The following is a 23,633-nucleotide window of genomic DNA, read 5'->3' on the forward strand; positions in this document are numbered from 1 at the left end:
CAATTCCCACCCCATCTCCATCCCCTCCCAATTCCCACCCCATCTCCATCCCTTCCCAATTCCCACCCCATCTCCATCCCCTCCCAATTCCCACCCCATCTCCATCCCCTCCCAATTCCCACCCCATCTCCATCCCTTCCCAATTCCCACCCCATCTCCATCCCTTCCCAATTCCCACCCCATCTCCATCCCCTCCCAATTCCCACCCCATCTCCATCCCTTCCCAATTCCCACCCCATCTCCATCCCCTCCCAATTCCCACCCCATCTCCATCCCTTCCCAATTCCCACCCCATCTCCATCCCTTCCCAATTCCCACCCCATCTCCATCCCCTCCCAATTCCCACCCCATCTCCATCCCTTCCCAATTCCCACCCCATCTCCATCCCCTCCCAATTCCCACCCCATCTCCATCCCTTCCCAATTCCCACCCCATCTCCATCCCCTCCAATTCCCATCCCTTCCCATCCCCACCCCAATCCCAATCCCATCCGGTCCCAGCTCATTCCCAATCCCAGTCCCCAGCCCATCCTCACCCCATTCCAATCCCCCTCCCAATCCCGCCCCGGCCCCGCCGGCGCACTCGGGGGCCCGCCGCGTCTCTACGGTGCCTTTATTGGGGCGGGGGCCGCGCGAGGACATCACGGGGACGCGGGGGGCCGCGGGGGCCCCGGGGCGGGAAGGCACGAGGGCGCGGGGGGACCCCGGGCGCGTCCCCCCGCCGCGTCCCCCGCCGCGTCCCCCCGCCGCGTCCCTCCGTCGCGGCCCGGCGTCGCCCCGGCTTCTACTTGTTCTTCTTGAAGAAGCTGAAGCGTTTCTCGCGCTCCTTCTCCTTGCCCTCGCGGGCGCGGGGCGCGGCGGGACCCTCGGCGGGCGGCGGCGCGGGGGGCATGCTCATGGCCCGCGTCACGCCCTTGGCGCCCGCCGCCGCCTCCCGCGGCCCCGGCGCCGCCGCCGGCGCGGCCGCCGCCTGGATGGCCCGCAGCCAGCTGCTCATCTCCGCCTGCGGGGACGGGCGGCTGCGGGCGCGGCGGGCACGGGGGGGGCGTGGGGGGCGTGGGGGGGGCGTGGGAGGGGGAGGGGGCGTGGGAGGGTGGGAGTGGGTGTGGGGGGGGTGTGCGAGAGTGTGAGTGGGCGTGGGAGGGGGTGTGCAAGAGTGTGAGTGGGCGTGGGAGTGGGTGTGGGAGGGGTGTGTGAGAGGGAGGGGGCGTGGGAGGGTGTGAGTGGGCGAGGGAGGGGGTGTGCAAGGGTGTGAGTGGGCGTGGGAGTGGGTGTGGGTGTGTGAGAGGGAGGGGGCATGGGAGGGTGGGAGTGGGTGTGGGAGGGGGTGTGCAAGAGTGTGAGTGGGCGTGAGAGTGGGTGAGTGGGCGTGGGAGGGGGTGTGCAAGAGTGTGAGTGGGTGTGGGAGTGGGTGAGTGGGCGTGGGAGGGGGTGTGCAAGAGTGTGAGTGGGCGTGGGAGTGGGTGTGGGAGCGGGTGTGGGAGAGGGAGGGGGCATGGGAGGGTGTGAGTGGGCGTGGGAGTGGGTGTGTGAGAATGGGAGTGGGCGTGGGAGGGTGTGAGTGGGCGTGGGAGTGGGTGTGGGAGAATGGGAGTGGGTGTGGGAGGGTGTGGGAGGCCCTGAGAGGGTTTGCAAGGGCATGAGTGGGTGTGAGTGGGCGTGTGAGGGTGTGAGTGGCCGTGCGAGAGGGTGTGAGTGGGTGTGGAAGTGGGTGTGTGAGAGTGGGAGTGGGCGTGGAGGGTGTGAGTGGGCGTGGGAGTGGGTGTGCGAGAATGTGAGTGGGCGTGGGAGGGGTGTGGGAGGGTGTGAGGGGGCGTGGGAGGGGTGTGGGAGGCCCTGAGAGGGTGTGCAAGGGCATGAGCGGGTGGGAGTGGGCGTGGGAGTGGGCGTGGGAGGGCCCCAGCGTCGGGGCGCGCGAGGGGGCTCCCCCGGCCGTGCCCCCTCCCCACCCGGCGCTCACCTCGTCCTTGGCCTGGAAGAGGTACTCCTTGCCGTCGCTCAGCCTGGGGGGGGGCATGCTCAGCGCCCCGCGCCCCCCAGCCCCCCGCCGCCCCCCCCATACCCCCCCAGCCCCCCCTGCCCCCCGCCCCTACCCCAGCTTGAAGACGTGCTTGCGCTTCTTGTAGTGGAGGGCGGGGTGGCAGCGGGCGCCGCGCAGGCTGGCGGGGGGCTCGCCGTGGTACGGGACCCCCGCGCCCGCCCCCTTGGCGTCCTTGTAGAAGCCCAGGCGGCCCCCCCGCAGCACGCAGTACACGCCCTGCCAGGACCTGCGGGGGGGGCACGGGGTGAGGGGGGGGCACGGCTCCGTGGGGGGGGACACCCGGCTCTGGGGGGACACCCGGCTCTGGGGGGGGGGGCACGGCTCTGTGGGGGGGGGCACGGCTCTGTGGGGGGGGGACACACGGCTCTGGGGGGAACACGGCTCTGTGGGGGGGGCACGGCTCTGTGGGGGGGACACATGGCTCTGGAGGGGGGGACACGGCTCTGTGGGGGGGACACGGCTCTGTGGGGGGGGGACACGGCTCCGTGGGGGGACACAGCTCTGTGGGGGGGGACACACACAGCTCCGTGGGGGGGACACATGGCTCCGGGGGGGAACACGGCTCTGTGGGGGGGACACGGCTCTGTGGGGGGGGGACACGGCTCCGTGGGGGGGACACAGCTCTGTGGGGGGACACACAGCTCTGTGGGGGGGGACACACACAGCTCCGTGGGGGACACATGGCTCCGGGGGGGGACACACGGCTCTGTGGGGGGGACACACGGCTCCGGGGGGGACACACATGGCTCCGTGGGGGGGGACACACATGGCTCCGTGGGGGGGGACACAGCTCCGTGGGGGGGGACACGGCTCGGGGGGGGGGGACACGGCTCCGTGGGGGGGGACACACGGCTCGGGGGGGGGGGGACACACGGCTCGGGGGGGACACACGGCTCCGGGGGGGGACACACGGCTCGGGGGGGGGACACGGCTCGGGGGGGGGGACACGGCTCGGGGGGGGGGACACGGCTCCGGGGGGGGGGACACGGCTCGGGGGGGGGGACACGGCTCCGGGGGGGGGGACACGGCTCGGGGGGGGGGACACGCACGGTACCGGGGAGGAGGGACACACCCCCAGACCCGTGGGGGGGCACCCCCAGCGCCGCAGGGAGCGGGGGCGGTGCCCGTTTAAGGGAGGGGCCGGGAGGAAGGGGTGTGGCCGCAGAGAGGGCGTGGCCGTGGGGTGCGGCTTAGCAGGGGCGTGTCCCTATGGGCGGGGTCAGGGTGGTGGCACGTGGGATGGGCGTGAACGGGGTGTGTCCCGTTGGGGGTGTGGCCTGCGTGGGTGTGTCCGGGGAGGGTGTGGCCTGCGTGGGTGTGTCCGGGGGCGTGGCCTCACCTGTTAGGGGCCTTCTTGCCCTGGGCCTCCATCTCGTGCTTGCGGCAGAGCCCCCCCTCCAGGCTCTCGGGGGCGGGGGGCGCACGGGGGGGCAGCGTGGCCGCATGGGCGGGGTCGGGGGCCGGGACCCCCCCCTGGCGCCCCCGGGGGGAGCCCCCCGGGCTGGGCCCCCGCTCCCCAGCCCCGTTGGTCAGTCCCGGTGCCGCCGGCACCTGCGGGGGGCACGGGGGGGAGTGGGTGCCCACCCACGGGGCGGGGGGGTACACAGAGGTGGCGGGGAGCTCCCCCCCCCGGCAGGGGGGTCCCCCCGTCGCGGGGGGGGGGTTACCTGGATCGCGGCGCTGTCGGGGCAGATCCCGTTGACGGCCGGTGCCTCCGGCTGGAGGCTCTGCAGGGCCGGGGCCCTGGGGGGGGGCGCGGGGGTGGGTGAGGGGCTGGGGACCCCCCTGCCTCCCCCGGGCCCTCCCTGCGTGTCCCCCACCGCGTCCCCTCCCTCCCCAGGACCCCGATGTCCCCTCAGGCCTGGCGCTGCCTCCCATGTCCCCCCCCCTTCCCTCCAAGTCCCCCCCGTCCCCTCATTTCCCGTGTCCCCCCCCGGGACCCCCATATCCCCCCTTATCCCAGGACCCCACATCCCCCATGGCCCCACCCCCCCAAGCCCCCCAGACCCCCATGTGCCCCCCAGACCCCCGTCCCTCACCGCTGCGGCTCGCCGGGCCCCACGCCGTTCCGGGCGTCGGGGGGCACCGACGGCGGGACGCCCCCCGCCTCGGGCTGCGCCGGGGGGGGCGTGGGGGGCCGCTTCTTCCTCGCCTCCTCCTCCTCACGCCGGCGCCGCTCCTTCTCCTCCAGCTGTGGGGGGGCCACACGCAGAAGGAGGGGGTCCGGCGCCCGCGCCGAGCGTGCCGGCGGCGGGGGGGTCCCCTCCCCGCGCCCCCCCCTCACCGTGGTGAGGCGCTCCAGGGCGGCGAAGCGCTCCTCCCAGGCGGCGGCCGCTTTCTGGAAGCCCTGGTGGCGCTTGATGAGGTTCTCCACCTCGGCCACGCTGCTCCCCAGCTCCGCCGAGCGCACCAGCGGCTCCTGGCTGGCCAGCCAGGCCTCCGCCATGCTGGCGTCCCGCCCGAACATCAGCACCTCCAGCGCTGCGGGGAGATACGGGGCGGGGGGGGCACGCGGCGTGGGTCCCGGGCCCACCGGGCGGACCCCCGGCCCGCTGGGGGGGGGCCGCCCCCCGCCCCGCGCTCACCGATCTGCAGCCAGTCCATCTTCTCCTGCCAGCGGTCGCCGATGTCCCGGCGGCGTTCCCGCAGCTGCGAGAGCTTCTCCGCGATCTGGGGGTGGCGGGGGGTGAGTGCGCGGCGCGGGGACGCGGGGGCAACGATGGGGACGCGGGGACGGGGACGGGGATATGGGGACAAGAATTGGGACATGGGATGGGGACACGGGGACAGGGACATGGGATGGGGACGGGGACGGGGACGTGGGACGGGGACGTGGGACGGGGACGTGGGACAGGGACGTGGGGATGGGGACAAGGACACAGGGATGGGGACATAGGGACAAGGATTGGGACATGGAGATGGGGACATAGGGATGGGGACAGGGACACAGGGATAGGGATGGGGACGTGGGGATGGGGACGCGGGGATGGGGACATGGGGACAGGGACATGGGATGGGGACAGGGACACAGGGACAGGGACGGGGACACAGGGATGGGGACGGGGACACAGGGATGGGGACGGGGACACAGGGATGGGGACACAGGGATGGGGACACAGGGATGGGGACAAGGACACAGGGATGGGGACATAGGGACAAGGATTGGGACATGGAGATGGGGACATAGGGATGGGGACAGGGACACAGGGATAGGGATGGGGACGCGGGGATGAGGACGCGGGGATGGGGACATGGGACACAGGGACAGGGACGGGGACGTGGGGATGGGGACACAGGGATGGGGACAGGGACACAGGGACAGGGGCAGGGACATGGGGATGAGGACATGGGGACAAGGATTAGGACACGGGATGGGGACGGGGATGTGGTGACGGGGACGTGGGAACGGGGACAGGGACATGGGGACAGCGATGGGGACACAGGGATGGGGACAGGGACACAGGGATGGGGACGTGGGGACAAGGATTGGGACACGGGGATGGGGACAGGGACACAGGGACAGGGACGGGGACATGAGGATGGGGACGTGGGGACAAGGATGGGGACACAGGGACGGGGACGGGAACGCGGGGACAAGGATTGGGACACGGGATGGGGACATGGGGCCGGCCCCACCTTGTCGGCGGCGTAGTGGCCCTTGTCCAGCAGCGCGGTGCCCATGGCCACGCAGGCGTCGAAGCTGTCGGCGCGCGCCTCCACCTCCGCCTTGATGCTCTGGTGGTTCTTGATCACCAGGTCGGCCGAGGACACGTCCCTGCGCCGGGGCCGGGCGCCGCGGTCAGCCTCCCCGCGGCGCCGCCGCCGCCGTGCCGGCACGCGCCCCCCGCCCCGGCGGCGCGGCCCCCCTCACCGCGGGCGCTCCTGGCCCTCGATCTGCAGGCGGACGCCGTCCATCCAGAGCAGCAGGTCGCGCACCGCGCGCAGGAAGCGGAACTTGTCGACGGTGTCGAGCAGCAGCCGGCGCCGGTCCTGGCTGCTGCCGCGGAGCTCGGCCCAGGCTTCGCTCACCGCCCGCTCGTGCCGGCGGATGTCGGCCGCCTTCTCCCCGGCGTACGCCTTCTCCAGCCGCGCCGCGTCCTCCTGCACCTGGTGCACCTGCGGGCGCGCGGACGTGAGGCCGCGCCGTGCCGTGCCATCCCGCGCCACACCGTCCCACACCGTGCCGCACCGCGCCATGCCGCGCTGCCGTCCCACGCCGTGCTGCGCCGTGCCACACCATCCCGCACCGTGCCGCACCGCGCCGCACCATGCCGCACCGCGCCGCGCCGCACCACGCCATCCCGCACCGTGCTGCACTGTGCCACACCACGCCGTGCCGCGCTGTGCCACGCCGCTCCATCCCGCACCGTGCCGCACCATGCCGCACCGCGCCATCCTGCACCGTCCCGCGCCACGCCATCCTGCACCGTGCCGCACTGCGCCGCGCCGTGCCGCACCGTCCCGCGCCACGCCATCCTGCACCGCACCACGCCGTGCCGCGCTGTGCCGCGCCGCTCCATCTCGCACCGTGCCGCGCTGTGCCACACCGCGCCATCCCGCACCGTCCCGCGCCACGCCATCCTGCACCGTGCCATGCCGCACCATGCTGCGCCATGCCGCGCCGCGCCGCGCGGCTCACCTGGGCGCTCAGGGCCTGGATGTCGTGCTCGTAGGCGGTGTGCATGCGCTGCATGGCCTCGGCCGTGTTCAGGTCGCGGCCCACCTCGTCCGGCAGCTGCTTCTGCTTGTGCCGCACCTGGGCCAGGGTCTCGCGGGCGTCGTGGTGGAAGCGGTGCAGCTCGTAGGAGGCCGCCAGCATCTGCGACCGCGTGTCCATCAGCTCCAGCAGGTCGGCCCAAGCCTCGTTCAGCCCGTCCTTCCACTCGGCCACCGTGGCGTTCTCCGGGTGCCCCGCCGCGATCAGCGCGTCCGCCAGCCCGTTGACGCCGTCCACCCGCTCCTGCCCGATGCCGCTGGTGTCCCGCGAGAACTCCCGGAACTTATCCCGCAGCATCTGCCGGGAAGGGGACGGCGGCGCGTCGGCGACGGCGGGGAGGGGGCGCGGGGACGCCCCCCGCCGCGCCCTCCCGCCCCGGCCCCGCACCGTGACGTGCTCGTAGTCCTGGCCCAGCTCGTGGGAAGCGGCCACCACCTCCCGCTCCGAGATCCACTGCTCCAGGTCGTCCACGTCGCGCTTGAGCTGGCAGAGCCGCTGGTGCTCCTGCAGCGCGGCGCGGCGCTCGCCCGCCAGCTCCTTCAGGCCGGCGTAGAGCTTGTCCACCTGGCCCTGGCGCAGCGTCAGCCGCTCGCTGCGGGCGCGGCCGGCATCAGCGCCGGCAGCACCGGGGGGACGCGGCCCCGGGGGGACGGCGGGCGTGGGGAGGGGAGGGGCGGGGGGACGCGGGGTCACCGCGGGGTGATGCGTGTGGGGCTGGGGGGGACATGGGGTCCCCATGGGGTGACGTGTGTGGGGCCAGGGGGTGGCGGGGGGACACGGGATCCCCATGGAGTGACGCGTGTGGGGCCGGGAAGGGGTGAGGGTACATGGGGTCCCCGCGGGGTGATGCATGTGGGGCTGGGGGGGACACGGGGTCCCCATGGGGTGACACATGTGGGGCCAGGGGGTGGCAGGGGGACACGGTGTCCCCATGGGGTGACACATGTGGGGCTGGGAGGGACATGGGGTCCCCATGGGGTGACACATGTGGGGCCAGGGGGTGGCAGGGGGACACGGTGTCCCCATGGGGTGACACAAGTGGGGCTGGGGGGGACATGGGGTCCCCATGGGGTGACACATGTGGGGCCAGGGGGTGGCAGGGGGACATGGGGTCCCCATGGGGTGACGCGTGTCGGGCTGGGGGGGTGGCGGGGGGACACGGTGTCCCTGTGGGGTGATGCACGTGGGGCTGGGGGGGACACGGTGTCCCCATGGGGTGACACATGTGGGGCTGGGGGGGACACGGGGTCCCCATGGGGTGACGCGTGTGGGGCTGGGAGGGACATGGGGTCCCCATGGGGTGACACATGTGGGGCCAGGGGGTGGCAGGGGGACATGGGGTCCCCATGGGGTGACACATGTGGGGCCAGGGGGTGGCAGGGGGACACGGTGTCCCCATGGGGTGACACATGTGGGGCTGGGAGGGACATGGGGTCCCCATGGGGTGACACATGTGGGGCCAGGGGGTGGCAGGGGGACATGGGGTCCCCATGGGGTGACGCGTGTCGGGCTGGGGGGGTGGCGGGGGGACACGGTGTCCCTGTGGGGTGATGCACGTGGGGCTGGGGGGGACACGGTGTCCCCATGGGGTGACACATGTGGGGCTGGGGGGGACACGGGGTCCCCATGGGGTGACGCGTGTGGGGCCGGGGGGTGGCGGGGGGACACGGGGTCTCCGCGGGGTGATGCCGGCGGGGACGGCGGCCCTCGGGGAGGACGCGACCCCCGCGGCACGCCGCCGGCGGCCGCGCCACCCACCTCTCGGGGTGCCCGCCGGCCACCATGTCGCGGCTCTGCGCCGACAGCTGCTGCACGGCGCGGGCGTAGTCCCGCAGCGCCTGCTCCAGCACCAGGTGCTTGCTGACCATGGCCTGGGCGCTCAGCTCGTCCTGCGGCGGCGGCGGCGGCTCAGGGCGGGCGGCCGCGCCGCGCCGGGGGTCCGCGCCGCGCCGGGGGTCCGCGCCGCGCCGGGGCGGGGGGGAGCCGTACCTTGGCCTTCTCCTGCGACATCATGTGCAGCTCCTGCTCGCCCATCCACGCCTCGGCCTCGGCGGCGTCGCGGTAGAACTGCTGGGCCGCCTGCGCCCGCTCCAGCCGCCGGTGCCGCAGCTCCGCCTGCAGCCGCAGCTCGCGCCAGGCTTCCCGCAGCTCCAGCGCCCGCTCGGCCGGACCCCCCGGCCCCCCGCGCCGCCCCAGCAGCTCCTCCACCCGCCGCTCGCGGCCCTGCAGCTCCTTCTGCAGCGTCTGCCGGCGGGAAGGGGGACGCGGCGGTGAGCGCGGGCGGGGGGCGGCGGAGCCCCCTCCCCGGCTCCCCGCGCCCACCTGGTTCTTCTTTATCAGGAGCTGGACGGACGGCAGGTCCTTGCCGTGGTCGGTGGACGCGGCGAGGGGTCTGCGCTCCTTCACCCACAGCTGGGGGGAGGCGGCGGGCGGGGAGGGGGGGTCAGGGAATGCCGGGGGGGTCCCGGGGGGTCCCCGTCCGGCGCACCGCGCGCCCACTCACGATCTCGTCCTCCAGGTCGCGGTGGAACTGGTGCTCCTCCCGGGAGGCCAGGAGCTTTCGGCGGCGCTGGCGCAGCGGCTCGCGCAGCCCCAGGAACTGCTCCTCCACGGCGCGGACCTGCCGCTGCGCCCCGGCCGCGCGGGCGTCCTCCCGGCCGAGCGCCCGCGCCTGCGCCCGGATCGCCTCCAGCTCCTTCTCCCGCACCGCCGTCTGCTGCTCCAGCATCTGCCCGGCCGCGTGAGGGACCCCGCGCCGGGCGCCCCCGCGCCCCCTCCCCGGCCGACCCCCGTCCCCGTGCACCCCGCCCCTGGAGACCCCCGTCCCGGCAGACCCCGTCCCCACAGACCCCGTCCCCTGGAGACCCCCATTCCCTGCAGACCCTCATCCCCTGGAGACCCCCATCCCCACAGACTCCATCCTGGAGACCCCCGTCCCGGCAGACCCCCTCCCCTGGAGACCCCTGTCCCCTGGAGACCCCCGTCCCCACAGACCCCGTCCCCACAGACCCCATCCTGGAGACCCCCGTCCCCACAGACCCCATTCCCTGGAGACCCCCCTCCCCTGGAAGACCCCCATTCCCTGGAGACCCCCATCCCCTGGAGACCCCCGTCCTGGCAGACCCCGTTCCCTGGAGACCCCCCTCCCCTGGAGACCCCCATCCCCACAGACCCCATCCTGGAGACCCCCGTCCTGGCAGACCCCATCCCCTGGAGACCCCCGTCCCTGCAGACCCCCTCCCCTGGAAGACCCCCATCCCCTGGAGACCCCCGTTCCCGCAGACCCCGTCCCCCCGCCGGACCTGCTGCTTCTTGAGCAGGATGTTGACGCTGGTGAGGTCCTTGCCGTAGTCGTCGGAGCGCAGCTGGGCGTGCACGCCGGCCAGCCACCCCCGCAGCGCCGCGCAGGACTGGGCGCACAGCTCGGCGCGGTTGGCGTCAAACAGGCGCCGCGCCTTCGTCCGCGTGGTCGACTCCAGCTCGTCCCACAGCCCCCGCAGCGCCGCCAGCTTCTCCGTCACCACCGTCCCCAGCTCCGGCTTCGCCGACGCCAGCTGCTGGCCCTCCTGCCGGGGACGCCGGCGTCAGCGGGGCCGCGCCGGCGGGGGTCCCGGCGCCTCGGCCTCGCCGCGGCCCCACCTTCTCCATCTTCTCCAGCCAGCCCTTGTTGGCGGCCAGCTCGGCGGCGAAGGCCTGGTGCTTCTGCCATTTGGTGTGCAGGTTGCGCGCTTCCTCGTAGGACACGTCCTGCGCCGTCAGCATCTTCTCGTTGATCCAGAGCGTGAGCTGCCGGCGGCAGAGCGGGGCCGGCGCCGTCACCGCGTGCCGGCGCCGGCCCCGCTCCCGCCGGGATGCCGCTCACCTCCTGCCCGTCCTGCAGGAACCGCTGCAGCTCCCAGTTGTCCCGCAGCCGCCCCAGCAGCTCCTGGGCCGCCTCCCGGTTCCGCCGGTGCCTGCGGCGAGGGCGAGGGGTGAGGGCTGCGCCGGGGCCGCCGGCGCCGCGGGAGGGGGCGTCCCCTCACCTGCTCTCCACCGAATCCACCGTCTCCTGCACCTTGTCGGCGTGGAGGCTGCCCTCGGCTACCAGCTTGCGGCCGGCGGCCACCAGCCCCTGGACGCGCTCCCCGTTGGCCTCCATGGTGGCCATGAAATCCTCGTGCTTCTTGACGGAGGCTTCGGCTCCCGGCAGCGTGCCGGGCATCTCCGTGTGCGACAGGGCGTACTCCTGCGCCGGGCGCCGGAGCGGGCGTCACCGCCGCCCCTCCGGCACCCCGGGGTGCCCCCGGCCGGCGCCGCCGGCTTCGCGGGGCCGGCCGCTCACCTGGGTGCTGAGGACCCCCTCGACCTGCTTGGAGTCGCGGAGGAAGAGTTGGAAGGCGAAGGCTTGGGACAGGAGGTGGTGGCGGTTCTCCCACATCCTCCCCAGCTCCTCCCAGCCCGTGTCCAGCGCTTCCAGGCGCTGGTGCAGGAAGACGTGCTGCGCGTCCGTCTGTCCCCGCGTCACCTCCCGGCCCACGGCTCGCGTGCTGCGGTAGTCGTCGCCGTAGTGGGCGATCTCCTTGCCGATGCTCTCGTGCTGACTCAGCAACCTTTCGGCCTCGGCCAGGGTGGCCGGCACGTCCTCGGAGGCCACGGCCGTCTGGGTGCGGGACAGCCAGGCCTGGAAGGCGGCCAGGTCCCGCAGGAAGCCCTGCAGCTTGCGAGCCTCCCCCAGCGACTCCTCGCGCCGCCGCAGGCCGCGGCACAGCTCGTCCCGTACCGCCTCCACGGCCGACAGCCGAGCCAGGATGACGGGCGCCTGCTCCGGCTGTTCGGCCGCCAACTTCTCCGCTTCGGCTCGTAAATCCCGCACCTTGCCCTGGATGGCTTCCAGGTCGCGCTCCACGCCCGACAGCTTGCGCTGCAGCGCCGTGACGCCGGCCAGGTCGTTGCCCAAGCCCTGCGTCGACTCGATCACCTTCGTCTTCTCCCGCATCCAGGACGTGGTCTCGTCGCACTCCAGGTGGTAGTTCTGGACGTTCAGCGCCGACGTCAGCGCCTCCTTCTTCTGGTCGGCCAGCGCGCGGAACCGCTCCCACCTGCGCGGCGGCGGCGGCGGCGTCAGCGGGGACGCGCCTGCCCCCGCCGCGCCCGGAGACGGACACCCTGCCCGGCGGTCCCGCCCGCGGTGCCCGGCCCTGCCCGCAGCGTCCCTGCCCGCAGCGTCCCCCTGCCCGCAGCGTCCCCCTGCCCGCAGCGTCCCTGCCCGCAGCGTCCCTGCCTGCCTGGAGCATCCCTGCCTGCAGCGTCCCTACCCGCAGCATCCCTGCCCGCCACGTCCCTGCCCGCCCGCAGCACCCTGCCCGCAGCGCCCGCCACCCACCCGGCGTTGAGCTGCTCGCGGGTGGCGCGGACGCTGTCCTGGTTGCGCCGGTCGGCGGCCAGCAGCTGGTCGGCGATGCGGTTGACGGCGGCCACGCGGGACGCCAGGTTGTTCATCTCGGGCTCCAGCGTCTCGAAGCTGCGGGCGGGGACGGGGGCTCAGCCCGCGCCGGGGGCCGCGCCGCGCCGGGGCGGGGGGCCGGCGCCGGCGCTCACCGCTGCTGCACCACCTCCAGGTCCTCCAGCTTGTCGGGGACGCGCAGGGCGCGCAGCCACTGCTCCTTCTCGCCCACCCACAGCCCGCAGGCGTCCGCCTCGCGGCGCATGGTGTAGAGGCCCAGCGCGTCCTGCAGGTCCTGCCGCCGGCGCTCGGCCCGCGCCGCCAGCTCCCGGTACCGCCGCTCCAGCGCCGGCAGCCGCCCGGCCGCGCCGGGAGCGTCGGCGAAGGCGGGCGGCAGGGCGCGAGCCTGCTGGTGCAGGGCGTCGATGGCGGGGCGGTGGCTCCGCACCTCCTCCTGCACCTCGCGGTGCTGCCGGGCCAGCCGGCGGGTGGAATACTCGTCGTGGCCCAGCTCCGGGCTGGACGCCAGGCGCAGGGCGTCCTCCAGCCAGGCCTCCGCGTCCGCCGCCTCCGCCTGGAATTGGAAGAAGCCGGCGGCTTCCCGCAGGCGTCGCTCGCGCTCCGCCGCCAGCTCGGCCAGCGCCCGCCAGCGTCCTTCCGTCTCCCGCGCCCGCTCGGCCACCTCGGCCGCCCCCAGACGGCCCTCGGCCGCCAGCCCCCGGCCCCGGGCCAGCGCCTGCTCCAGCGGCCCCGCGCGCCCGCTCAGCTCGCCGCGGAAGGCGTCGTGCTGACTCAGCAGGCGCAGGGAGCTGGTCAGATCCCGGCCGACGTCCTCGGAGGAGAGGAGCCGTTCCTGCTCCCGCATCCAGGCTTCTTCCTCCCCGGCGTCCCAGAAGAATTTCCAGAGCCGCCGCGATTCCTCCAGCCGAGCCCGGCGCTGCGCCGCCAGCTCCGCCAGCTCCCGGTAGCGCAGCTCCAGCGCGGCCACGCGCTCGCGCGCCGCCGCCGGCTCGCAGGGCCGGTAGCCTGCGGGGACCCCCGGCAGGTCCCTGAGGGGGTGCGCCGGCCGCCCCGGGGGTCCCAGGGGCCGCGGGGTGCCCCGGCCGCACTCACCCTCGCCGGGCCCGGCGAATCGCTGCGCCGCCGCGCTCACCGCCCGCACCCGCTCCGCCTGCGCCGCGATGTCGGCTTCCACCAGCGCGTGGATCTGCAGCAGGTCGTCCACCTCGCGCAGGTGCTTCCCCAGATCCTGCGACTGCAGCCGGCCCTGCGGCACCGGGGAGCGAGGGGACGCGGCGACGTCAGGGTCCGGCCGCCGCGCCCGCCGCCGCCGCCGCCGCCGCCGCGCCGCTACCTTCATCTCCTCCATCCAGTCGGTGAGGTGCGCCAGGTCCCGCAGCATCTTCTGCAGCTCCAGGTGCCGCAGCAGCCGCTCGCGGCGCGCGGCCACCAGTTGCCGGAGGAAATCCCAGAGCCGAACCACGTTGTCGCGACGCGTCAGGACGCGGCGGATGTCGTGGTAACGCTCGGCCTCCAGCTCGGCCGCCACCGCGCTCACCGCCTGCACCCGCTCGCTGTAGGCCACGATGTCCGTCTCGATGGCCTCGTGTTTCCGCACCGCCGCCTCCACCGCCGACATGTCCGTCCCGAAGTTGTCCTGGGGGGGCGGCGAGGCCTGAGCGCGGGGCAGGGACGGCCCCTGCGCCCCAGGGGACCCCCCGTCACCCCCAGGGCGGTGGGACCCCCGGACCCCGCGGGTCGCCAGGGTCAGTGGGGCGCGGGACCCCCAAACCCCGCGGGTCCCCGGGGCGCTCGGGGGCTGGCGGCGGGGCGTGGGACCCCCGAACCCCGCGGGTCCCCAGGGCGCTCGGGGGCTGGCGGCGGGGCGTGGGACCCCCGAACCCCGCGGGTCCCCAGGGCGCTCGGGGGCTGGCGGCGGGGCGTGGGACCCCCGAACCCCGCAGGTCCCCGGGGCGCTCGGGGGGTGGCGGCGGGGCGTGGGACCCCCGAACCCCGCAGGTCCCCGGGGCGCTCGGGGGGTGGCGGCGGGGTGTGGGACCCCCGAACCCCGCAGGTCCCCGGGGCGCTCGGGGGCTGGCGGCGGGGCGTGGGACCCCCAAACCCCGCAGGTCCCCGGGGCGCTCGGGGGGTGGCGGCGGGGCGTGGGACCCCCAAACCCCGCGGGTCCCCAGGGCGCTCGGGGGCTGGCGGCGGGGCGTGGGACCCCCAAACCCCGCAGGTCCCCGGGGCGCTCGGGGGGTGGCGGCGGGGCGTGGGACCCCCAAACCCCACAGGTCCCCAGGGCGCTCGGGGGGTGGCGGCGGGGCGTGGGACCCCCGAACCCCACGGTTCCCCGGGGCGCTCGGGGGCTGGCGGCGGGGCGTGGGACCCCCGAACCCCGCAGGTCCCCGGGGCGCTCGGGGGGTGGCGGCGGGGCGTGGGACCCCCGAACCCCACGGTTCCCCAGGGCGCTCGGGGGGTGGCGGCGGGGCGTGGGACCCCCAAACCCCGCGGGTCCCCGGGGCGCTCGGGGGGTGGCGGCGGGGCGTGGGACCCCCGAACCCCACGGGTCCCCAGGGCGCTCGGGGGCTGGCGGCGGGGCGTGGGACCCCCGCCGTCCCGGTCCGCGCCGCCGGCCGGCACCTGGGAGACGAGGCGCTGGTTCTCGCTCAGCCAGGTCTCCCGCATGGCTGCCTTGCGGTCGAACCGCGCCGCCAGCTGCTCCAGCTTCTCCTGCCGGATGAGCTCGGTGCGCAGCGCCAGCTCCCGCTCGTGTTCCGCCTTCTCCAGCCGCTCCCAAGCCTGGACGGGACGCGGCGCCGTCAGCCGACGCCGCGACGCCGTCCCCGCCAGCCGTCCCAGCACCACGACACCGGTCCCCATCAGTCGTCCCCGTGCCGCTGTCCCCGCGCCGCGACACCATCCCCACCAGCCGTCCCCGCGCCGCGACACCATCCCTGCACCGCAACACCATCCCCGCCAGCCGTCCCCGCGCCACGACGCCGTCCCCGCACCGCAACACCGTCCGTGCCAGCCGTCCCCGCGCCACGACACCGTCCCCGTGCCGTGACACCATCCCCACCAGCCGTCCCCGCGCCACGACGCCGTCCCCGCCAGCCGTCCCCGTGCCGTGACACCATCCCTGCACCGCAACACCATCCCCGCCAGCCGTCCCCGCGCCACGACGCCATCCCCGCGCCGCGACACCATCCCCGCCAGCCGTCCCCGCGCCACGACGCCGTCCCCGCACCGCGACACCATCCCCACCAGCCGTCCCCGCGCCACGACGCCGTCCCCGCGCCGCGATGCCGTCCCCGCGCCACGACGCCGTCCCTGCCAGCCGTCCCCACGCCGTGACACCATCCCCACCAGCCGTCCCCGCGCCACGACGCCGTCCCCGCACCGTGACACCATCCCCGCACCGCGACACCATCCCCGCCAGCCGTCCGTGCCAGCCGTCCCCGCGCCATGACGCTGTCCCCACGCCGCGACACCATCCCCGCCAGCCGTCCCCGCGCCGCAACACCATCCCTGCCAGCCGTCCCCGCGCCACGACGCCATCCCCGTGCCGCGACACCATCCCCGCGCCGCAACACCATCCCTGCCAGCCGTCCCCGCGCCACGACGCCATCCCCGTGCCGCGACACCATCCCCGCGCCGCAACACCATCCCTGCCAGCCGTCCCCGCGCCACGACGCCGTCCCCGTGCCGCGACACCATCCCCGCCAGCCGTCCCCGCGCCGCCGCGCCCTCCCACCTTGTTGATGTCGGAGAGGAGCCTCCCCTCGCGCGGCACGTAGACCTTCTGGTTGTTGGCCCGCATCCGGCTCTGGACGGTGAAGAGCAGCACTTCCAGGTTGCCCTTCTCCACGAACCTGGGGCGGGCGGGGGGACGGGCGCCGCTCAGCCCCCCCGGCGGCGGCGGGGGGGCAGCGGCGGGGGGGGGCGGGCGCGGGGGCTCACTTGGGGGGCTTCTCCACGGTGCGGTAGGTGTTGAAGGCGTGGAGCTGGTTCCGCACGCCGGGCAGCGCGCCGGCCAGCTGCCGGTCGTTGAGGGCGAGGATGGTCCGTGCGATCCAGCCCAGCAGCTCCCCCGCCAGCTCCTCGTACCGCCCCACCAGCTCCTCCGCCTCCCGCGCCGCCTCCAGCACCTGCGGCGCCCGCCGGACGGCCGTCTGTCCATCCTCCGGCTCCCCGCGCGGCCGTCTGTCCCGACGGCCCTCCGGGGGGCCGCCGTCCGTCCCCCTCTCGCCAGCCGGACGTCTGTCCCCCCGGCTCGGGCACCCGGATGGCCGTCTGTCCGCCACTCCTCTCCCTCTCCCTCCGCGTCCGTCTGTCCAGCCCTTCGGCCTGCCCTCCGTCCAGCCGCCCACCTCCTCTCTCCCTCTGTCTGTCCATCCTTTCGGGCACCCGTTCGTCTGCCTGTCTGTCTGTCTGTCCATCCTTTCGGGCACCCGTTCGTCTGCCTGTCTGTCTGTCTGTCCATCCTTTCGGGCACCCGTTCGTCTGCCTGTCTGTCTGTCTGTCCATCCTTTCGGGCACCCGTTCGTCTGCCTGTCTGTCTGTCTGTCCATCCTTTCGGGCACCCGTTCGTCTGCCTGTCTGTCTGTCTGTCCATCCTTTCGGGCACCCGTTCGTCTGCCTGTCTGTCTGTCTGTCCATCCTTTCGGGCACCCGTTCGTCTGCCTGTCTGTCTGTCTGTCCATCCTTTCGGGCACCCATTCATCTGCCTGTCTGTCTGTCCCTCCTTTTAGGTGCCCATTCGTCTGCCTGTCTGTCTGTCCATCCTTTCGGGCACCCATTCGTCTGCCTGTCTGTCTGTCTGTCCATCCTTTTGGGCACCCATTCGTCTGCCTGTCTGTCCATCCTTTTGGGCACCCATTCGTCTGCCTGTCTGTCTGTCCATCCTTTTTGGTGCCCATTCGTCTGCATGTCTGTCTGTCTGTCCATCCATTTGGGTGCCTGTTCGTCTGCCTGTCTGTCTGTCCATCCTTTTGCGCACCCATTCATCTGCATGTCTGTCTGTCTGTCCATCCATTTGGGCACTCATTCATCTGCATGTCTGTCTGTTCATCCATTTGGGTGCCCATTCGTCTGCCTGTCTGTCTGTCTGTCCATCCTTTTTGGTGCCCATTGTCTGCCTGCCTTGCCTGCCTGTCCATCCATTTGCGCACCCATTCGTCCGTCCGTCCGTCCATCCTTTTAGACCCTCATTCACCTTCTTCCTCCATCCAGCTGCCCCCCATCCACCTCTCCGCCCGTCTCCCCCTCCCTCCGTCCTTCCCTCCGTCCGTCCGTCCATCCGCCCGCCCGTCACCTTCCCGACGCGCTTCCCCTCCACCGCCAGCGCCTTCATCTTGGAGAAGTAGTGGTAGAAGGTGGCCACGTAGGTGATGATGGACTTCTCGTCCGGCTGGTCCACGTTCACGTCTGCGGGGAGCGGAGAGTGGGGGGTGAGTGCGGCCCCCCGGCCCCCCCCCGGCCCCCCCGGCCCCTCCTCACCCTCGGGGTCCAGCAGCTTGGTGAGCCCGAGCTCGCGCTCGGCCAGGTTGAAGGCGCTTTGCAGGTTGTAGTGCGCGTTGCAGCGTCGCAGCGCGTCCATGTCCACCAGGTCCGGCCTGGGCAGCGGGACGGCCTCAGCCCCACGGCGCCCGCCCCACGGCGCCCGCCCCACGGACCCTGCCCCACGGCGCCCGCCCCGCGTCCCCGTCGCGCGCCCCGCGAGCCGCGCCCCGCCTCCCGCGTCCCGCATCCCGCGCGCCCGCTGCCCCGCGCCGCCCGCCCCACGCGCCCCCCACGCGCCCCCCACGCGCCCCCCACGCGCCCCCCACGCGCCCCCCACGCGCCCCACCTGTGCTTGTGGATGATGGCGTTGAAGGCCAGCCCGTCCCGCCAGCTCGTGGTGAAGTTGTGCACGTTCACGTTCGGGTACCTGCCAGGTGCCGGGGTGAGGGCTCAACCTGCGACCCCCAGCCCCCCGGGACACCCCCCCCAGACCCCCCGGGACCCCCCGCTCACCCCGCCGTCTTCATCTGGCACCAGAGCAGCAGCGCGTCCTTGGCCGACTTCTTCTCCTTGTTGTCCTCCGTCTCCACGCTGATGTCCTGGATCTGGGGGGCGGCGCGCGCTGAGGGGGGTCCCGGACCACCCCGCGGCTGGGGCGGTACGCGGGCGGTGGGCGGGGGGGGGCTCCCGGCTGGGGCAGGGGGCTCCAGGGTGGGCACGCAGACCCACAGCGGGTGCAGGGACCCCCACGGTGGCTGTAAGACCCCCATAGCAGATGCGGGGACCCCCACCGTAGAGGTAGGGACCCCACAGTGGGTTGAGGGACCCCCACGGTGGATGTGGGACCCCCGTGGCAGATGCAGGACCCTCGTGGAAGATGCAGGGACCCTACAGCAGCTGCAGGACCCCTCTGGGTGATGCAGGACCCCCATGGCAGCCACGGGACCCCGATGGCAGCCGCGGGACCCCACGGCTGATGTGGGACCCCCATGGCTGATGCGGGACCCCCATGGCTGGTGCGGGACCCCGATGGCTGGTGCAGGGACCCCCGGGGCTGATGCAGGGACCCCGATGGCTGGTGCGGGACCCCGATGGCTGGTGCAGGGACCCCCGGGGCTGATGCAGGGACCCCGATGGCTGGTGCGGGACCCCGATGGCTGGTGCAGGGACCCCCGGGGCTGATGCGAGACCCCCGGGGCTGATGCGAGACCCCCGGGGCTGATGCAGGGACCCCGATGGCTGGTGCAGGACCCCCGGGGCTGATGCGGGACCCCCGGGGGCGGCGGTACCTGGAAGCGGAGGATGATGGTCCAGACGAGGCCGAGGGTGAGGCGGTGGTTGCCATCCACGATGTCGTGCGAGCCCACGTTCTCCAGGTGCACCCGCTGCTCCTTCAGGAACTGCAGCGCCTTGTCCACGTTCTCCAGGCAGTGGATCCGCATCCGGCCCTTGGTGGGCTTGGGCTGCGGGGGGCGGGGGCGGCCTCAGGACCCCCGGCGCACGGCCCGGGGCGCCCGGGGGCTGCGGCACCCGGGGAGGGGCACCCGGCCGCCGGGGAAGGGGCGCCTGGATGCCGGGGACCCGGGGAAGGGGGGTGACGGGTACCGGGGTCCTGGGGAAGGAGGTGTCTGGGGGGTCCTGGGGAAGGGGTCCTGGGCTGGGGGTCCCAGGGAACGGGGTGCCTGGGGGTTCCGGGGAAGGGGCCCCAGGTGTTGGGGTCCTGGGGAAGGGGTCCGGGGTGTTGGGGTCCTGGGGAAGGGGTCCTGGGCTGGGGGTCCCTGGGAAGAGGGTATCTGAGGTGTCCTGGGGAAGGGGTCCTGGGTTGGGGTCCTAGGGAAGGGGATTCCTGGGTTTTGGGGTCCTGGGAAGGAGTTGTGGCTCGGAGGTCCCAGGGAACGGGGTGCCTGGGGGTTCTGGGGAAGGGGCCCCAGGTGTTGGGGTCCTGGGGAAGGGGGTGTCTGGGGGGTCCTGGGGAAGGGGTCCTGGGCTGGGGGTCCCAGGGAACAGGGTGCCTGGGGGTTCCAGGGAAGGGGCCCCAGGTGTTGGGGTCCTGGGGAAGGGGGTGTCTGGGGGGTCCTGGGGAAGGGGTCCTGGGCTGGGGGTCCCAGGAACAGGGTGCCTGGGGGTTCCAGGGAAGGGGCCCCAGGTGTTGGGGTCCTGGGGAAGGGGGTGTCTGGGGGGTCCTGGGGAAGGGGTCCTGGGCTGGGGGTCCCAGGGAACAGGGTGCCTGGGGGTTCCAGGGAAGGGGCCCCAGGTGTTGGGGTCCTGGGGAAGGGGGTGTCTGGGGCGTCCTGGGGAAGGGGTCCGGGGTGTTGGGGTCCTGGGGAAGGGGTCCTGGGCTGGGGGTCCCAGGGAAAGGGGTGGCTGGGGGTCCTGGGGAAGGGGTTTTGGGTATTGGGGTCCCGGGGAAGGAGTCCTGGGTTGGGGGTCCCTGGGAAGAGGGTATCTGAGGGGTCCTGGGGAAGGGGTCCTGGGTTGGGGTCCTAGGGAAGGGGATTCCTGGGTTTTGGGGTCCTGGGGAAGGAGTTGTGGCTCAGGGGTCCCAGGGAAGGGGGTGCCTGGGGGGTCCTGGGGAAGGGGTCCCAGGTTGGGGTCCCGGGGAAGGGGATTCCTGGGGGTCCTGGGTGTTGGGATCCTGGGGAAGGAGTCGTGGCTTGGGGGTCCCAGGTTGGGGGTGTCTGGGGGGTCCTGGGGAAGGGGTTCTGGGTTGGGGGTGTATGGGGGGTCCTGGGGAAGGAGTCGTGGCTTGGGGGTCCCAGGTTGGGGGTGTCTGGGGGGTCCTGGGGAAGGGGTCCTGGGGAAGGGGATTCCTCGGGGTCCTGGGTGTTGGGGTCCTGGGGAAGGAGTCGTGGCTTGGGGACCCCAGGTTGGGGGTGCCTGGGGGGTCCCGGAGAAGGCGTCCCGGCGCCGTTCCCCCCAGCACCGTACGCCCCAAAGACCCCAAATCCCCGGGAAGGTGGCGGCGGGCCGTCGCGGGGAAGGCGACGGCCACCCCGGGGGTGGGCGGGCGGGCGGGCGCGGGGGGTCCCCGCTCAGCCCGGGGTCGGGGGGGGGCGTGGGGGGTCCCCGCTCACCAGCTGCTCCCCCGACAGCACCTCGAGCAGGCGCAGCAGCATGCGGCCGTCGCGCAGGTCGCTGTACAGGTCGCCCAGCCGGCAGGTCCCCCGCGCCAGGTGGGAGTTCACCCACTTGGTGAAGGTCTTTTTCTGCACCGCCTCGCGCTCGTCTGGGGAGGGGAGGGGGCCGCGTCAGCCGGGACCCCCCCCCGCCCCCCGCAGGGATGGGGCAGGGGGGCTGGCGGGACCCCCGCGGCGTGGAGAGACGTCGGCGGGACCCGAGCGCTGCGGAACGCGCCCCGTGGCTGGGGGGGGCGGGGATATGGGGGGGTGTCCCCCCACCCCAGGGGCCGTAGGCGTCCGGACCCCCGGCTGTGGGGTGGGGGGAGGCAGGGGGGGTGCTCGGTTTCCCGTGCCAGCCGCGCCCGGCGCCGGCCCGGGATTAGCGGTAAGAGGATTTGGGGCCGGGCCGTGGGGGGCCCGTGGGGGGTCTTGGGGAGGGGAGGGGGGATTGGGGGGTTTGGGGGGCCGTGAGGGGTCTTGGGGGGGGGGAGTTAGGGGGCTGGGGGGGGGATTGGAGGGTTTGGGGAGCCGGGGGGGGGCGTGGAGGGGGGGATTAGGGGGCTGTGGTGGGGCTTGGGGGGTTTGGGGGGCCATGGGGGTCTTGGGGGGGTTAGGGGGCCGGGGGAATCTTGGGGGGGGTAATTGGGGGGCTTGGGGGGGGTCTGGGGCGGGGGTCTTGAGGGGCTATGGGGGGTCTTGAGGTGGTTCTTGGGGTGGTTGGGGGGCCATGGGTGGTCTTGGGGGGGCTGTTGGGAGTCTTGGGGGGGATCCAGGGGGTGTTGGGGGGTCTTGGGCAGCCATGTGGGGTCTCGGGGGGGTTGGGGGGCTGCGGCCAGACCCCTGCATCCCCCCCGGGCCCCCGTGTCCCCCCCACACCTGGGGGTCCCCCTGACACCGGGGTGTCCCCCCCAGACCTGTGAGCCCCGACAGCTGGGGGGGGTGTGTGTGTCCCCAGACCCATGTCCTCCCCACACCTGGGGGTCCCCGCCTGGACCCCTGGGTCCCCCCCCACCCCCGGGGTCCCCCCCACAGTGCCCCCCAGCTTCGGGTGTGCCGGTTTAGGGGTGCGGAGGTGTGCGGGGGGGGGGGGGCGTGCACGGTGGTTTCAGGGAGGCTCATGAGAACCTGGAGGGATCTATAGGGTCTGGGGGGGACCCGGGGGGTGGGCACCTATAGGCCCTCAAGGGACGCCTATAGGGTCCTGGAAAACACCTATAGGGCTCGAGGTGGGGGGGGTGTCTATAGGGTCCGGAAGGACGCCCAGGTCCCCGGAGGCACCTGCAGAGCTGTGGGGAGCCCTATAGGGTCTGGGGGGGACCTGGCCAGGACCTATAGGGCCAGGGGAGGCTATAGGGATGGGGGGGGGTGTCTATAGGGTCGGGGTGGGGGGAGCTGGGGTTGACCTTCAGGCTCTAGGGAGCCCTATAGGGGCTGGTGGGACCTATAGGGGTCACCGAATGGGGACCGAGGACAGGGGGGCCCCGAGGGCTCTGGGGGGGTCCCCGTCCCCCGGGGGGGTCCCATCCCCATCGGGGGGGGCCCCGTCCCCGTCTCACCTTGGAGCTGCTTGAAGCGTCCCTCGAGGACGCCGGGGAGCGCGGCCGGGGGGCGGCGGGGGGCGGCGGGGGGCGCGGCGGGGCGGCCGGCCATGGGGGGGGGCCGTGGGGTCGGGGGGGCCGTGGGGCTGGGTGCCGTGGGGCTGGGTGCCGTGGGGCTGGGCGGGCGAGGGCGGCGCCGGGATTTACGTGAAAACAGGTCGGGCGGCTCGCGACGTGCGCGTGTGCGTACACGCGTGTGCGTGCGTGCACACGCGTGTGTACTTACGCGGGGGCGCGCGTTCACGCGTCGCGCGCTCGCACGTGCGCGCGTCGGGCGCCGGCGGCGTGTGCGCTTGGCGGGGCGCAGGGGGGGCCGCCCCGGCGCCGCCGCCCCCCAAACTCCATCCTCCTGCCCCCCCCCCCCGGGTTTCGGGGTGCTCCCCCCTGTGTCCCGGCTCCCCTCCCCCTGTTTTTGGGCTGCCCCCCACGTTTTTTGGGCTGCCCCGTGGGGTTTTTCGGGGGGCGCCCGCCCCATTTTTGGAGGTGCCCGTCCCTTTTTGGGGGCGCCCGCCCCATTTTTGGGGGCGTCACACCTGGTTTTGGGAGGCGCCCACCCCCTTTTTGGGGGTGCCCCCCCTGGTTTTGGCTCGGGTTGGGTTTCCCGCCGTATTTTCCCCAGTCGGGGTGCCCCCCACCCCAGCCCCCATTTTTGGGGGCGCCCCCTCCCCGTACCGGCCAGCGCCTTGATGCGGGAGCGCTCGAAGCGTCGGGCCGAGCTGCCTTCATGGTCGCCCTCCTCCTCCTCCTCCTCGGCCCCGTCCCAGCGGCTGTTGACGCCGAAGGGCCGCGGCAGCTCCAGGCTGTCGTAAGCCGGGGGGGACAGCATGGCCCTGGGGGGCTGCGGGGGCTGGCCCGGGGGTCTGGCGGGGGGGGGGGGGGGCTGTCACCGGGGGAGGGGGTCCCTGGCACCGGGGGGGGGGGCCCCCGGGGGGTGCGGGGCAGGTGCAGCGGTAGGAGGGGGGAAGGACCCCCCCATCTCCCCCGGGGAGCTGTGTGGGGCACCCCCCAAGCCCAGGAGGGGCACCCCCCCCCCCCCGGGTCCTTGAGGGACCCCCCCTGAACTGTGCGGGCCCCCCCGCCAGCTCGTGAGAGACCCCCCCCCCGATCATTAAGGGATCCCCCAAGGCCAGGAGGGACCCCCCGACACTTGAGGGACCCCCTCAAACTGGGCGGGACCTCCCCCCACCCGTGAGAGACCCCCCCTCAACTGTGCGGGAGACCCCCCCCACCCG

The 23,633-nt window shown here is 73.9% G+C and overlaps 1 protein-coding gene across 1 annotated transcript; it reads right to left on the reverse strand.

Moving 5' to 3' along the window:
• Positions 1 to 783: 783 nt before the first annotated feature.
• Positions 784 to 23,227, reverse strand: SPTBN2 (spectrin beta, non-erythrocytic 2; the record flags this gene model as incomplete). Its single annotated transcript, XM_082012376.1, has 35 exons — positions 784 to 1,002; positions 1,960 to 2,002; positions 2,093 to 2,266; positions 3,380 to 3,591; positions 3,708 to 3,783; positions 4,080 to 4,231; positions 4,325 to 4,521; positions 4,626 to 4,710; positions 5,677 to 5,815; positions 5,912 to 6,156; positions 6,680 to 7,054; positions 7,145 to 7,349; positions 8,516 to 8,646; positions 8,747 to 9,001; positions 9,080 to 9,169; positions 9,261 to 9,485; positions 10,060 to 10,323; positions 10,397 to 10,543; positions 10,620 to 10,710; positions 10,780 to 10,982; positions 11,079 to 11,835; positions 12,120 to 12,257; positions 12,335 to 13,205; positions 13,293 to 13,446; positions 13,534 to 13,836; positions 14,823 to 14,981; positions 15,937 to 16,054; positions 16,143 to 16,330; positions 17,497 to 17,609; positions 17,682 to 17,797; positions 18,031 to 18,111; positions 18,198 to 18,289; positions 18,974 to 19,147; positions 20,759 to 20,910; positions 23,074 to 23,227. The coding sequence occupies 35 exons, from the start codon at positions 23,225 to 23,227 to the stop codon at positions 784 to 786; spliced, it is 7,098 nt and encodes a 2,365-aa protein (XP_081868502.1).
• Between the last annotated feature and the right edge of the window lie 406 nt (positions 23,228 to 23,633).

Source organism: Phaethon aethereus, assembly GCF_964289735.1.
Source record: "Phaethon aethereus genome assembly, chromosome: 37".
NCBI lineage: Eukaryota > Metazoa > Chordata > Aves > Phaethontiformes > Phaethontidae > Phaethon > Phaethon aethereus.